At 34.9% G+C, this 16,539-nt stretch overlaps 2 protein-coding genes across 4 annotated transcripts; one reads left to right on the plus strand and one right to left on the minus strand.

Annotated features, from left to right (window-relative positions):
• The first annotated feature begins 312 nt into the window (after positions 1-312).
• LOC110873243 (respiratory burst oxidase homolog protein C) lies at positions 313-6,415 on the plus strand. Its single transcript, XM_022122178.2, has 12 exons — positions 313-1,034; positions 1,156-1,318; positions 1,413-1,461; positions 2,293-2,406; positions 2,506-2,928; positions 3,068-3,451; positions 3,525-3,620; positions 3,887-4,002; positions 4,087-4,189; positions 4,295-4,362; positions 4,770-5,302; positions 5,910-6,415. The coding sequence occupies exons 1-12, from the start codon at positions 407-409 to the stop codon at positions 6,017-6,019; spliced, it is 2,787 nt and encodes a 928-aa protein (XP_021977870.1). The 5' UTR covers positions 313-406; the 3' UTR covers positions 6,020-6,415.
• Positions 6,416-9,558: 3,143 nt separating this feature from the next.
• Positions 9,559-16,467, minus strand: LOC110873244. 3 transcript variants are annotated; one of them, XM_022122179.2, is made up of 12 exons: positions 16,298-16,467; positions 15,799-15,933; positions 14,787-14,910; positions 14,540-14,679; positions 14,278-14,422; positions 13,449-13,624; positions 13,122-13,362; positions 12,969-13,055; positions 12,716-12,861; positions 11,825-11,932; positions 11,411-11,499; positions 9,559-10,225 (listed from the first exon to the last, which is right to left on the minus strand). In XM_022122179.2, exons 1-12 carry the CDS (start codon positions 16,364-16,366, stop codon positions 9,715-9,717), a joined length of 1,971 nt encoding a protein of 656 aa, XP_021977871.1. In that variant the 5' UTR covers positions 16,367-16,467; the 3' UTR covers positions 9,559-9,714. The 3 variants fall into 3 exon arrangements, with proteins under 3 accessions (XP_021977871.1, XP_021977872.1, XP_021977873.1); XM_022122180.2 differs by lacking the exon at positions 16,298-16,467 and adding an exon at positions 15,025-15,162 and having other exon boundaries at positions 15,799-15,867; XM_022122181.2 differs by lacking the exon at positions 16,298-16,467 and adding an exon at positions 15,025-15,162 and having other exon boundaries at positions 14,787-14,913; positions 15,799-15,867.
• Positions 16,468-16,539: the final 72 nt, after the last annotated feature.

Genomic DNA, 16,539 nt, shown 5'->3' on the forward strand with positions numbered 1-16,539 from the left:
ACTTATTATAATTAACAAAAACAAATTTAAAAAAGTACCTTACCTTTTTACTCTTTTATATAGAACTAAATTCTTTGTCAAATGTAACAACCGATTGTAACTTTTGATTTTAGAAAACTACGTCCATCCACAGTTTTAGCTTCTTTTATATAATATCCATTAGTTGGATTTATTTGAAGTAAATTAAAAAACATACAAAAATATATAATGGGTGTAAATTCATAGGAAAAAAATCAGGCAACCCATTGACTTGTTTTTTATCGCTCATATTTCTCACACACGCTTTCACCATATAAGTGGAAGCCCTCTCATTCTTCATTTCATCTCCCCACATTCTCACCAACTCTTCAATTTTTTTTTTTCTAAATTTGGATTTCAATAATTCAATTCATTTCATTACTTTTGGATGCAAATGCATAGGATGAGCACAGATGATGGAAGAACCGGGTTGTCAGAAGATTACAACCGCCATGTTCATTACCACTCCGACACAGAAGTGGTCGGAGTGGACAGGAAATCATTCAGCGGGCCACTGAGTGTAAGTGGCCCGCTGAACAAAAGAGGCGCCCGGAAAGGCGCCAGGTTTAACATAGACGGAAGTACAAGCGGGAGTGTGAAATCCTCACACTCCAACAATAACGACGAGTACGTCGAAATCACGTTGGACGTCCGCGAGGACTCCGTGGCGGTTCACAGTGTGAAAACCGCCGATGGAGTCGACGTGGAGGACCCCGAGTTATCTCTACTAGCCAAAGGGTTGGAGAAAAGGTCCTCGTTCGGGTCGTCCGCGGTGAAAAACGCGTCCGCGAAGATCCGACAGGTGTCGCAAGAGCTGAAGCGGCTGACTTCGTTCTCGAAACCGATGAAGCGTTTAGAGAGAACGAAGTCAGCCGCAGCTTATGCCCTTAAAGGGCTGAAGTTTATTAGCAAGAACGACGGCGGGGCGGCCTGGGCCGCCCTCGAAAAGCGGTTTGATGAACTCACCGGAGACACCAATGGCTTACTTCCTCGGTCACTTTTTGGTGAATGCATAGGTAACATAAGGGTTTTTTTTTTTTTTTTTTTTTTTTTTTTTTTGCTTTTATCAATCTTTTGGTTTGTTTTATTAATGGGTTTTATGTAAAAATAAATATGTATTTTTTTTGAATTTGTTAGGGATGAATAAAGATTCAAAAGAGTTCGCCGGAGAGTTGTTTGATTCACTTTCCCGGCGGCGGAATATCACCGGCGACGTGATAAACAAAGAACAGTTAAAGGAGTTTTGGGATCAAATTTCTGATCAGAGTTTTGATTCAAGGCTGCAAACTTTCTTTGACATGTGAGTGTTTATTATTTTATTTTTGTTTAATCTGTTTTTAATTTGTGTTTTGGTTTTAGTGGGAATTTAAATATGGAAATACAATGAATGCCAGGGTTGATAAAGATGCAGACGGCAGGATTACAGAAGACGAAGTCAGAGAGGTATGTATTGACACGTATAGTAAAAACTTTTGATGTTTTATTAACTTTTTTTTTTATTTTTTTTATATCATAAAAGAGAACATATTTTACTATTTTGTATATAAATATTTACATAAACAAATTTTAGCATAATACAAACTGATACCAAATTATTATATATGCAAAATGATTATATATATATAGGTTGGTTAACGTACAGTAGCACTTAACGTACGGCAGATAATTACGCACGTTCATTTTAAAATCACGCACGTTATAAACTCAAAAACCCAAATCACGTATGTTGAAAACAATAATCACGCATATTGAAAACATTAATCACGCGTATTGAAAACATTAATCACGCATGCTATAGAACATAATCACGCACGTTGTCGTACGTGATGTACACTATCTCTCTCTCTCTCTCTATATATATAGAGAGAGAGAGAGAGAAAGAAAAAATATAATGTACTTCACGCCAACGTACATTAACGTACTTCACGAAATATATAACATGCGTAATTATTTTTTTGACCAAAATAACGTGCGTGATTTTGGATCCCATGCGTGATTATGTGGTCTCATGCGTGCTTATATGTTCTATGCGTGATTATACCCCTGATCCAACGGTTACCATTGTCTCCTACGTGAAGTATGATAAGCCGTGAAGTATGTTAACCTTTCTATATATATATATATTGGTTTCTTATGATATTACAAGAATTAGTTTTTTTAAAGTGGTTAAATAAAACATTAGGTGCGGTGGACATGAAGTTAAAGGGGTGGTTAGTGGTAGTTTAGAATATTTTGTCCCAACATTTGCCAATAATTGATACCCATGTGATGTAGATTATCAGCCTAAGTGCATCAGCCAACAAGTTATCAAACATTCAAAAACAAGCAGATGAATATGCAGCATTGATCATGGAAGAACTAGACCCCGACAACGTCGGTTACATCATGGTACGGTTACAGATCGCACTACTACTTTTGATGTAGTTCGGGTGGAAGTTTTGTTTCGTGATTAGTGGTTAGTGATTAATGATTAACGTTTCGAAACAGATTGAAAACTTGGAGATGTTATTGTTACAAGCGCCGACACATAATGTGAGAGGAGAAAGCCGAAAGCTGAGCCAAATGTTGAGCCAAAAGCTGAAAACGACGCACTATGGAAACCCGATAAGAAGATGGTATGAAGATTTTAAGTACTTTTTACAGGACAATTGGAAGAGATGTTGGGTGATTGTACTTTGGATAGGAATAATGGCGGGTTTGTTTACGTGGAAGTACTTTCAATACAGAAACCGAGCTGTGTATAAGTTGTTGGGACAATGTGTATGTATAGCGAAAGGTGCAGCCGAGACTTTAAAGCTTAACATGGCGATTATATTATTACCCGTTTGTCGAAACACGATTACTTGGTTGAGGAACAAGACTAAGATGGGTGTCGTGGTCCCGTTCGATGACAATCTTAATTTCCACAAGGTAAGTTAATGTTAATTCTCACATTTGAAAATATTATTTTTACTATATTTGAAAAGTTTCTTTTTATTGGGTAACTGTGACTGTGAGAACCCATTAGCGAAAGTGTTTCTTATTTATTGAATGGTGTTATTATGTTTAGGTGATTGCAGTGGCGATTACGATTGCAATTGGGTTACACGCGATTTCCCATTTAACATGCGACTTTCCTCTACTAATTCACGCAACAGAGGAAGAATATAGACCGATGCAACAGTTTTTTGGAGATCAAGCCGAAAATTATTGGCATTTTGTGAAGGAACCAGTGGGGTATACGGGAATAATAATGGTAGTACTAATGACTATAGCTTTTACGCTAGCAACCCCTTGGCTAAGACGAGGCAAGCTCAACCTACCCCCATGGTTAAAGAAACTAACGGGGTTTAACGCTTTTTGGTATTCCCACCACCTGTTTGTTATCGTCTATGTGATGCTTATAGTTCACAGTATCAAAATTTACCTTATCAAAGATTGGTACAAGAAAACGGTTAGTTCCTTAATGTTCTGTCACTTCATTAAAACCGTGCTTCTTTAGACTAAATCATGCTTTTCGGATGCAGACATGGATGTACTTGACCGTCCCGCTTGCACTCTACACTTGTGAAAGATTAATAAGGGCATTCCGGTCAAGTGTTAAACCCGTCAAGATACTTAAGGTATAATCTTACATTCGTGGGTTGAATTTTTTTAATCAATGGTAGCAATTTCGACCATTAATTAACTTAAAAAATGGACAACGTAGTGTTTGCTTGTCAACGTTTCCTAACCCGACCCGACCCGACATGTCTCAACCTAAATCAGTTTTGATAAGTCACCCAACCTGACTGGCACGTCCATCTTTCTACATGTATATTCGTTTGTTTATTTTGTTAATTGGGAAATAATATGAAAATATCTAATAATAGTGTGTGTTACTTAAAAGGTGGCTGTTTATCCCGGAAATGTGTTGGCACTTCATATGTCAAAGCCACAAGGATTCAAATACAAGAGTGGTCAATACATGTTTGTCAACTGTGCCGCTGTCTCCCCATTTGAATGGTGAGTTGTACCTTCAAAATATGTCCATAATGGCCGATCAACCCGACTCATTTCAATATCATAACACTTGATACATGTCAACAGGCACCCATTTTCCATTACGTCTTCCCCGGGTGATGATTACCTGAGTGTACATATCCGGACTCTTGGTGATTGGACTAGACAACTAAGAACCGTCTTTTCCGAGGTATGTAACCCGTTATCTACTGTTAAATTTGGTAATGTAGGGCGTTTTACGACATGTGTAGTAGTTGATTATATCACCTAACAAGTGTTTTTTGGTCTTTGGTAGGTATGTCAGCCTCCACATAATGGAAAAAGTGGGCTTCTTAGAGCTGATTGCCAAGGAGAAAATCCAAAGTAAGTGTGTTTGACTGTTTCAAAACTTGCACACACACACACACATATACATATATACGTATATGTATTAAAGGTGGGAAGAAGGGCGGGTTGGGTAACGGGTCAAAAAAACACTGTTTCCCCTTTTAAGATAGTTGATGTATGTTACAAAAATATTATCATTATAATAATGTAAATCTTTAGATATAAATATAAGGTTTAGAAGCAAAGCATAATAAGTTGAATATTCTGTCAACATCATGCAAATAAGGACATGTAATGTAACAGATTAAAAAAAGTTGGCAACACATCAGATGCATGAGTTTTTTGACTTTTTCAACCCAAACCCATTTTGACCCGTTTCGCCACCTGTGAGCTCTAAAACTTTGATGTGTATATTTATTTAACTTGATCGACTTTTTGGACAGTTTCCCAAGAGTTTTAATCGACGGTCCATACGGTGCACCAGCACAAGACTACAAAAAATACGATGTGGTGTTGCTAGTGGGCTTAGGAATTGGAGCAACGCCGATGATCAGTATTGTGAAAGACATTGTGAACAACATGAAAGCCAAAGAAGAAGAACAAAACGCATTGGAAAACGGTGCCACATTACAAAAGGATAAAACGGGTTCAAGAAGTACAAACAACTTTAGAACAACACGGGCTTACTTCTATTGGGTCACTAGAGAACAGGGTTCGTTTGATTGGTTTAAAGGTGTTATGAATGAGGTTGCTGAGATGGACAAAAATGGCGTTATAGAGATGCATAATTATTGCACAAGTGTTTATGAGGAAGGTGATGCGAGATCTGCTTTAATTACTATGCTTCAGTCACTTAATCATGCTAAAAATGGTGTTGACGTTGTTTCGGGTACTCGTGTTAAGTCTCATTTTGCTAAACCTAATTGGCGGAATGTTTACAAGCGAATTGCACTCAATCACAATGGTTCCAGGATAGGTCAGTCCTACTAACTCATTCTCATATTTTATTTCTTTTAGTTATAGAATTATATACTCATAAAAAGTATATTGACTACTATATAAAAACAGGCAGCCTTAGAACAAACTGTACTTTATTAAACCAAATAACGCGTTTTAGTATTAGCTTCGGGACAACAGTCCTTTTCATACTATATCTTAATAGGGATAATTTAAAGTATTATGACTAAAAAGATCACCTATAATCTAGAATAGTTTATGATAATAACTCCAAATCTAGATGGTAAACAAATGATAAAGATGAACCTTAAAAAATAGCTAAAAGACAACCTTTATAGTGTCGGGTCATTATCCAATACGAGTGGAGATTACTTAATATTTAGTGCTAATTAACTAATCATGATTCATATTAACGACATTGACAAAGAAAGATCAACCATGATTTATGCCAAAAAAAAAGTTTTGAACAAAATATATATATGCACAATGAGTAGTAGGAGTCGGGTCGTTTCCTCGTGTCAAAATGGTGACCGACACGAGTCAACCATAGAGTGTTTAACCCGTGTAGCGCATAAATTATAATATTATATATAACTAAAAACAGAGTTTTTTTTTTAAATTTGCAGGAGTATTCTATTGTGGAGCACCAGCACCAACAAAGGAATTGAAACAATTAGCTTTAGATTTCTCACACAAGACACCAACAAAGTTTGACTTCCACAAAGAGAATTTCTAAGAATCATATATGAGATCAAGTCAAACCTTCTAGAAGCATATTATCAAATATAGTATTGAGAGCTGTAAAATAATAGTGAAAGGAAGTATAGTGACATCCATGATTGTTGTGAGTGCCAGCAAAGGTAGTGGGAGATAAAATTTTATAAATAAATTAAGGGTAAAGATGCTGCAGTAATGGCTGGTGTCATTCTTGCATCATGTTGGTTGGGTTGTTGGTGAAATTTTGTATCTTCGATTTTATTTTTTTGTTGTCAAAAATGTTTGGCTTTAGGTGTGGGTGGTAGGATACAAACAGAGATACCAGCTAGTCACCTAATTGTTGACTCAATATGTATATATATTTTTTCAGATTTTGAGATATAGTAATAATGAATATGTGTGTTTATTTATTAAAGTTTTCCTGTGCTTAGCATTTCATAGTGTTGTTTATCAAATAAGATGTGTATTTTTTTTTTCCTAAAATGGACGGGTTGTGTACAGGGTCGACCCTAACTACTTTTGTTCATATTTTAATTTCTTTTTTATTACGAGTAATAAATAATGTGTATAAGATTACACATGCTATATTACTACCATTTCCTTTTATAAAATAATTAACAATAAAACATCGCCCAGATTAACTTATGAAAAAGAAGACAAAATTGTCAACTCTAAAAGAAATTCAAAAAATCTATAAATGCATGTATTATACTTGTAATTTGTCCCAATTTAATTTTTTATTGAAAGTGGATGTCTTAAATTATGGCTACAGAAGCTATATTCCTTTTACACAATTATTGAAGATATAAATATACTTATGAAAAAGAAAAGTCAAAATTGTGAACTCTAAAAGAAATGCAAAAATCAAATAGATGAAGATATTATACGTATAGTTGTATTTGTAACTCTAATCATTGTGCTCCCATTATACATGAACACATCACACGTACAAATTTAAAATGTGGACTACAGGAGTCAAAAAATTGACGTGTAAACTAAAACAAATTTTATTTTGAAGGCTTTAATCAAGCACATGGCAACAAATCAAAAAGGCTTAAGTGGAAATGTCCTTTTGACTTTAAGGTGAGATTGTGATCTAAAAGGTCCCTTTCATCTCTTAGTAAGGTCGGACGGTTTAGATCAAACGAGGCAAAACAATCTATCATTTAAAGCGTGTGAAATTTCGATGACCCACAAGATTGATTTAAACAAATTTTGTTGTCTAATGATTTGAATTTAAAGATGAAACAAAGATGGTTGGTCCACTTGTTGAAAAGACTATTGATTTTCCTTTTAGATTTGTGCAGGAGGGTCCTTTTCAATCCCTTTATATGCAAATGGATCTGGGCTGTATTTGTTTTATAATGGGTCGAATGGGTAATATACAAAAAAAAGTATTTAAAAATGAAACACGTCAACCGGTTAATTGAAAAATATCAAAATCGTCTCTGTGCATTAAGATGCTTATGTCCTAAATCGTCGTTTTATTTATAAGAATTTATTTTATTTGTTAAATCATATTTAATACATAAGTTATTTATTAAAAAAAGGGTAACTTTATAGAAATATAACCAAGTTTGATAATGGTTCGGATTAAATAATATCCATATAAGCATTGAAAATATTAAAAGATAAGAAAGAGAAAATGGTAACCTGATAATTTCACATTATTAGAACACAAAATTAAAGTTTAGTTATTTTAAAGAGACAAATAGATTAGATGACTCAATTGGAACAAACGAGACATTTTCACTTAAAAAAGAGTTAATTACTGTTTTTGTCCCTGTGGTTTGTCGAAAATGACTATTTCAGTCCATTAGTTTAAAAATTGTGATTTCAGTCCCTGTGGTTTCACTTTCGTAACCATTTCAGTCCACTTCGAAACCATTTCAGTCCTTGTACTTAGCAAAATAATGGATTGAAATGGTTACGAAAGTGAAACCACACGGACTGAAATGGTTACAAAAGTGAAACCACAGGGACTGAAATCGCAATTTTTAAACTAATGGACTGAAATAGTGATTTTTGACAAACCATAGGGACGAAAACCGTAATTAACTCCTTAAAAAACTAGAGTAAACTAGTAAAGTCCTGAACAATGTTAACGAATGGGTCCCAGCCCAACCCATTTGTCTAGTGACTCAACCCACCTGCCCAATCTGTTTTGCAACCTCTAGATAAGAAAAAAAAAAAAAGTTCAAAATGTAAAACCTGAACAAAGTTATCCGAGTAGTCCCGACAAAAATTAACCTTTTAACCTTTTGTCATTGTAAGAAGAAAAAAGGTTCTTTTGTTCCATTGTATTTAACATACTAGAACTTTTTTAACCATTCTATATAACTTCTTTAGATGGTCAAATGGTGACATGACACCCGATTTTTTATGTCGTGACCCACTATAAAAGTGACATACACTGGTAAAAATGTGGAGGTATATTACATAGAATTGAAGAAAAATATGTTTTCTTACCTACAATAACAGAAAAGGTGAAATTGAATTATATTTAGAAGTAATGAGCAACAGATACAACCTTAAAGTTGTTTCATAATCTACAGCTCAATACAACCCTATAGATTGATATACGATTCTCCTTTTGAATTTAGAACAACTTTTAGGAGCTACCAATCTCATGTGCAATACAACACAATAAGAAACATGAACAAGTAAAAGGTAATTATTATGTATTAGGTGAAAAGGTATCATCTCGTTTCCACCAAGCAAAAAGTAGCTTCATTTTTTTGAATAGTATAGGTAATAGTGTAATACATGGTCTAAATTGTTAGCTTTGTAAATTAGTAAATTATTAGCATTTACACATTAGAATGTTTATTTTCTGCTTTCTTTTTTGGCAGTCAAGATTTGAGCCCAGACTGGAAATTTAGTGACCATTCTTTGATGTTGCTTCTAGACACTGTCGTTACTTTCGCAGTTTGAAACGTGGTTGCGATTTTTTTCCATCTTCTAACTTTCTAATATCCCATATTATCAGCAGATATATTGACCAATCATTCTAATGAACAGGTCATGGCGATTGGCGAATATTGTGCGACTTGATTCTATGTCTCATTGTCCAAAACTCTAACTACCTAAGCTACAATAAGGTTGATGAAGCATCAACAAAAAAGTTAAATTATTTTAATCTAAAGTATCTTTCAGTTTAGCAATGGAACACTAGACTAGTTAAGATAAATTATTTTAATCTAGAGTATCTTTCAGTTTAGCAATGGAACACTAGACTAGTTAAGAATTAAACTTAAGGGTTGATGGCATTAAAATCACCTTACTTTCACTATTTTACTACTCATTATAACATTTCACTCACACTATAATGAGTAAAAGAGTGAAAGGGGAATTACTTTTCATCGCTATTTCATTTAATGGTTAATTTGTTAAATTAGTTTGAAGTCGCCTCTCGAACTTTGCATTTTGTCACTATTTCGTTTATGTTCACTAAAACTATTATTTGGGTCTTTTCACGAAACTCGCGTGAAAACCTAGACTAATTTTCAAAGATCACCTGATTCTCATAGTTCCATCAGCTAACATGGCACGTAAAGATTTCGACATGCAGAGATGCATTTTCTAATCATTTAAATTCAGGTTCACAAAAAACAAATCATGCCATTTTAGGAACATGTGCATGCAAGAAGAAAGTGTACTAAAGGAAGTTTAAAAAACACTTACTTGTAAAGGAGGCTGGTGGGACCCATCAATCTATTTTTTCCTTTTCAGCCTTTGGAAGTTAGGTTTCATTGGCTGGCTTGCAACTGTCCCTATAACTGAATTTTGAGTTGACTGAAAGGGAATAAGAGGCTTCTTCATAGACACGCATGCATCAGTAGGCGCACTGCTTGAAGCAATAACCGGTGAAGCTACTTTAGCTTTAAGCTTTCTCGGTACTTCTAATCGTTCTAGTATCCGTGAAGTTTTTTCATCCATTGGCTTATTACTCTCAAGCGGTAAAATGACCAAACTATCCAACTTTTGTTTAGAAACACATGTGGGAGATTTGATGTTTGGAATTTCATTGACAATTAGTTGCTCCCATTCTTCTGTTATACGCGCTGTGATTTTATCTTGTCCGGATTTTGAATCCAACGGTGGGATTTCCTCTTTAGAGGGTAACATACCCATTGATTGCTTCGACGGTCCGGATTTATTTGAACTATCTATTTGAGTTGAAGTTGGTTCAGGAGGTAACTCCTCTGATGTGGTTGGTAATGACCTAGAAATTAATAGCCAAGAGTAAGTTTTGATCCTAACCTTTGACGAGCAAGTTGAATAACGGGTCAAAACAGGTTTGGGTTGACCCTGCAAATGCTATTTTGAGTAAAGTGCACAGATGGTCCATGGGGTTAACCAAAACTATAGATTTAGTCCCTAGCTTTTTGAAGTACACGGATGGTCCCTGTGGTTTGCAATTTGTAACGCATTTAGTCCCCAACTTGTGCCAAAAGTACATGGATGGTCCCTATGGTTTGCACTTTGTAACACATTTAGTCACTAAAAGTTGGGGAATAAATGTGTTACAAAGTGCAAACCATAAGGACCAACTGTGTACTTTTGGTGAAAGTTGAGGATTAAATGCGTTATAAAGTGCAAACCATAGGGATCATCCATATACTTTTGAAAAGCTAGGAACTAAATCCAAAATTTTGGTTAACCACAGGGACTATCGGTGTACTTTACTCCTATGTTGTCAAAGACGCAAGGCGCAGGCGAGGCGCATCGGCCTCGCCCGGAGCCTAGGCGCAAGGCGCAAAAAAAGTGTGGGCTTTTTTAAGAAAAGCGCACATAGAGAAAAAATATATATATATAATATATTATGCTTTGAAAATAAATAAGATTCCACATAAAATTAAAAAAACTATTATATATGCCATTTAATAGTTTTCGGTTTCATTTTTTTCTTTTTTTTTTTCAGTTTTCGGTTTCATTTTTTTCTTTTTTTCAGTTTTCCTGCTTATCCACTGCGCCTCAGCACCGTTTTTGCGCCTAGGCGCGCGCCTTTTTGCGCCTCAGCACCGTTTTTTTCAAAAAAAAAACCATTTTTGCGCCTAGGCTACCACCAGGCGCTATAGGTGCGCCTCGCTGCGCCCGGGCGCGCGCTTTTTGCGCTTTTGACAACATAGCTTTACTCTACTATATTTTTACATCCTTTTGTTTTTATATCTAACTAATGTGTAATTACAAAAACATTGGTATTACAATAGTAATATAACATTTAAATAAAACCATTTTGGAGGTTGTATGCATTAAAAATAGATTTTAGTGTGACGTTCAGTGTGTTCCCATTTCAGCAAACATTTTTTATTTGACCCGTTTGAGATATTAAAAAAGCCCACATTGGCCCAATTATAAATGAATGGGTTGAAATTGTCATTACTATGCTAAAAGAGAAGCTATATACCCAAAATGCAAGCTTTCTTTAACAAGCACATTTAGTTTCTGATGGAATCCCCTTTCATGCGGGATGGGATTGTAGTCCCTTACTTCAATCTGAGGAACATAATCGAATATAAAAATAAAGCATGTGTTAAATGTGACTACAAGAACTATATGATTACAATAGTTGCATGGACTAATTTTTATAAAGCAGTTTAACTGTTTATGAGGTGTTTGGTGCATCTGAATACATTTCAGATGACTAAGCGTTTGACTTCTCACCCATTTAACTTGTTTTGTTTTCAGTTAAATGTTTTAGCTGAGCCATTTGACCTGTTATAGAACAGACATAACCAAAATCGACCCATTACTATGTAAACGGGTCAAAATTACCACTGGTAAATTTGTTTTATATGATCTAAAGTCCTAGAGATCAAACCTCAAGTAAAGATGCTTTTACAGATTCTCTAATATCCTTCACTTCTGTAAAGTCAAATGATCGACTAACATCAGCAATAGGTATCACTTCCTCTGATCCTGCAAGCCTCTGCAGTTGTAAAGTTAAAGAGAAATCGCGTAAAAAGAGAAAGATCATCAACACAGGTAATTTTCAGGTTTCAACCCATTGCCCCATTTACTATAATCTTTTTACTTTTACCCATTTGACCCTTTAGAGAAAAACCATAACCTGAATCGACCAATTCATAAGTAAATGGGTCAAATTAGTCAAAAATGACCCAATCTGTATCTAATGCTTACAACCACTTTAATCTCTCTATTCAAGAAACTTAGACTAATAAATTGATGATACTATTTTGAGTAAAGTACACAGATAGTCCCTTTGGTTTATCAAAATTTTGGATTTAGCCCCTAGCTTTTCAAAAGTACACGGATGGTCCTTGTGGTTTGCACTTTATAACGCAGTTAGTTCCCAGCCAACAAATCTAAAGGTTTCAGTAGCTCCAAGTTAGGGGCTAAATGCGTTACAAAATGCAAGCCATAGGGACCATCCATGTACTTTTGGCAAAGTTGGGGACTAAATGCGTCACAAAGTGTAAACCACAGGGACTATCGGTGTACTTTTAGAAAGTTAGAGACTAAATCCAAAATTTTGGTAAACCACAAGGACCATCCGTGTACTTTACTATTTTTAATCATATTTTATACAATAACTATTTATTAAATTCAAGCAAAAAAGGACAAAAATGATTGGCCATTAACCCAACCCGACCCGACCCGACCCATTCAGTGTGTTTTGACATGAACCTCATCTTGAGATGTTATCCAACCCACCGATTTCAAACCGCCAATACAAGAAAACATAACTCACCCTGAGCAGCATGACTCCATTATTTGACGGCAGAAGTATGTAGTAACACTGAAATGGTGTCTCTCTCATAGTCTCTGTATTACATCTCGATGAGCAAACCAAGCCCTGATCTAGAGAATGTAATGCATTGCAAAGCCCATGAAAGACTGCAAAACCACATTTAAAGAGAACTTGTAGAGTTATAGGAACATGAAGATGTACCCACTAGTCACTATCGATATCAGTCATTTTAAAATTACAAACATTCAGTGACCTTGGTAGTTTAACTCTGTCTGGTCAGTATCATCCAGTTCATTCGAAGTAGACGGTACAACAACAAACGGAGTCCCCAAAATCAGCCCTGTTACAAAAATCCAACAAGTAAAGAAGAGTGTAGATAATAAAAGCAAGTGAAAATAACATTTACCTTCACTTAAAGACCCTAAGTTGGTTCGTTCGACGATGCTAAAGTCAACAGGTGCAGTAACATGCTGCAACTTTGTATAGCAATGAAAGGATGGCATGAGTAGAACTGTTTGGTTGCCAACTTTTAACGAGTTTGCAACCAAATCAAGTGTGCCGAGCTCATTGCCAGTGACGGGACAAGTAGATTTCATTGTTTTGTTTCCATGTCCATCATCCAATAGAGAGCCATGACACCTGCATACCTAATAATTGCAGTTTGTTATTAAACAGTATCTGATGTTGTTTCATCATGAGTTCTCATAATCTTGGATGTATAAAGATATAATACCTTGCAGGGTTCAAACTCGTCAATGATGGGATTGAAAGACGGAATCAAATTGCAGCAGATTTGGTTTAATGATCCGAGGATGTTTTTCTTGAATTTGAGACGAACTTGTAGCTCTTCTGCTTCGTCCCTCAAATCGTTTAACCATTCTTTTACCAGTATGCACAAAACCTTTGCATCTGCATAAATCTACTGTAAAAACACTTGCTATACAATTTTATCCTCATTAATTAATTTTCCAGTTCCCTTTATCTTTTCTTTACCATCACAAATATCATTTAGCTAATAGTATTATATAATTTAAGATGTTTGTTATTTTAGATAAGAGTATTATACAAGAGTAAAATGCCTTTTTCGTCCTTGAGGTTTTGCTAGTTTTGCGACTTTCGTCCAAAGGTTTGTTTTTTTCGCATCTGGATCCAAAAGGTTTGAAATCTTTGCCATTTTCATCCGGCTCGTTAACTCCATCCATTTTTCTCTGTTAAGCCAGGGGTATTTTTGTACATAAAGTGAAAAGGACTGAATTTCGCTTTAAGTGAATACTCGTACGTTATGCTAAATGCTTGTACATAAAATGAAAAAGACCGAATTGCCCTTTAAGTTAACAAAAAAGACCGAAATACCCCTGACTTAACGGAGAAAAATAGATGGAGTTAACGAGTTGGATGAAAACGGCAAAATTTCAAACCTTTTTGGATCTAGATGCAGAAAACAAATCTTAGGACGAAAGTCACAAAACTGGCCAAACCTCAGGGACGAAAATGGCATTTTACTCATTATACAATTTAAGAAGTTTGTTGTATTTTGTTAAATAGATAGACAGAATTACAACCTGGAAGATGATTACGGAATGAACAATTCTCAAGATCGCATATATTCTTAACAAAGTTGTTGATACTTTCTGAAAGAGAACCAACACCATTTGGCACTTGCTCTAACAATACAAAGTCAACTGAAACACATTTGTCTGCTGCGTCCTAAAAGGAAGTGATTCAAAATCCACCGTTAACAAATTGAAACTATTTACATCTAAAAGTTGTTAACAAGTAAATGAAACATAAGAACAAGTGAAGTAGTTGTTGCAATTTGCTCACCGTTAAGGTCTTCTTAGCCACAGTGTCTAGATTTTCAAGTAGACATGAACTAACAACAATCACTTTTCTTCCGACATCTTCGTTGTCGCCTCCCCATGAGTATAGAACTTTATCACTAAGAACAGTTTCAAGATGGGCATCTGTTGAAAAGAGAAACATTTCATGAAAAACTAGCAAAGTGGATAAACTATTAAGTATGAGTATTAGAGAAAGTTATATGTAGCTGATAACATAGAAAGCATGTTACCACTACAAGGGATAGTTATGTTATTGTTGAGTTCTGGCAAGAAGGCATCAGTAGGCAAGTTGTTAACAGCATGATGAAAATCACGGAGACTGAAATTCCCACTTGGCCTGTATGCTACCTTCATCTGCTAGCAAATCATGAACCACAAAAAAACACATATAAATAAGAACAAACAAATGAAAGCACAAACTTATGCAATATGATGCGCGACATATTTAAATTTAAAGCTTGACTTTACACGAATTCAGTGCAAGTAGCAGTGTTGGACTTGGTTCACATTCTCATCATGCATTGGAAGAATTCAGATTGCAGTAGAAAAAAAATGACTAAACCAGGTCTTTAACAAGCATTCACAATAGCTTCGCTATTCTCATCTCTATAATTTAACTAATAATAAACACATTTATAACTAAATTTTAAAGATCTTATAAAAAATCTCTCACATCTCATTCTTTAAATCTATCCCTATTCACTTAAATTATATTTTTTTATTCTTTTTGATTACCTATTCTCTTTCTTCCACTCACAAGTCACAACCACTCACAAAAATTATAAAGAATAAATTTAGAGAATGAACATTGAATTTCTATATTTAGAGAACCTAATGGAGCATACAAATAGAAGAATCCAGTATTTTTCCCTAAAGTATAGAGATAAAGCCGGAATAGAGAAGCTGCTGTGATAAGTCAAATTTTTGCCTATAAAACCTAAAATGTCCAAACAAGTCTCCAATTACAAAACAAATGAAGTTCCTCCTTTCTGCATACATTTGGAAGGAATTTTGATTGATTTAAAGTAATAACTATAACTGATTCAGTATTTGATCCATTAACCTAGCCTCTAAATTTTCTAAATCTCACGTTGCATCAGTTTTAACATTCATCTCATCTGATCACATTGATGTTACTTCATTACATTATACAGCTAAACTAAATGTATTGTATCAACAACAAAATATAAATGACCTAAAATATAATCAAACAGGTATTATAATAAACTACAAATCACGTACCTCTAAAGAACAGGATACTCGATTTCTAATAACGTAGCATATTCCAATCCTATCACGGAGCGGCTTCAATTTCGATATCGATTTGTGGCCTCCAGAGCATGAAATTGCATAGAAATTCGCTAGCTGAAGTAACGACTGAGAAACAAGAATATATCTCACATTATTCATTAGCTTCTTCCAAATCGATTTCGATTTCGATTGAGATTTCTTCTTAGAGAAATTTAACTGCTATAGATCTAATTCGATGTCTGAAGGAGGTTCATCAAACAACAACGAATATCTTACATGATATACTAGCTTTTTTCAATTCGATTTCGATTTCTTCTCGTAAAGATGTTATTGCTATAGATCCAATTCGATCAATGAATATCTTACATGATTCATTAGCTTGTTTCAAATCGATTTCGATTTCTTCTTAGAGAGATTAACTGCTATAGATCGATGTTTGAACTAGATTCATCCGATAACATAAAATTTTCAAAGATTAATTGCTTCGTACCTGCTTTAGATCTCGAAGTAGTGGAGGCGATAACGTCCGTAAATCCAACAGGAAGCACAGCATCACCATTGTTATCTCTCGATGATAATTCTGTATCGTTTGGGGATTGAATTTTGGCGCGCTTTTCTTCTTTTATACTATAGTGGAGTTCTGTTTTTTTTTTTTTTTTTTTTTTGAAAAGAGAACTTCATTAAAACGAACTGACCAAACCCCAAAATGGGGGGCCAAACAACGGAGGGACT

Source organism: Helianthus annuus, chromosome 4 (assembly GCF_002127325.2).
Source record: "Helianthus annuus cultivar XRQ/B chromosome 4, HanXRQr2.0-SUNRISE, whole genome shotgun sequence".
Taxonomy (NCBI): domain Eukaryota; kingdom Viridiplantae; phylum Streptophyta; class Magnoliopsida; order Asterales; family Asteraceae; genus Helianthus; species Helianthus annuus.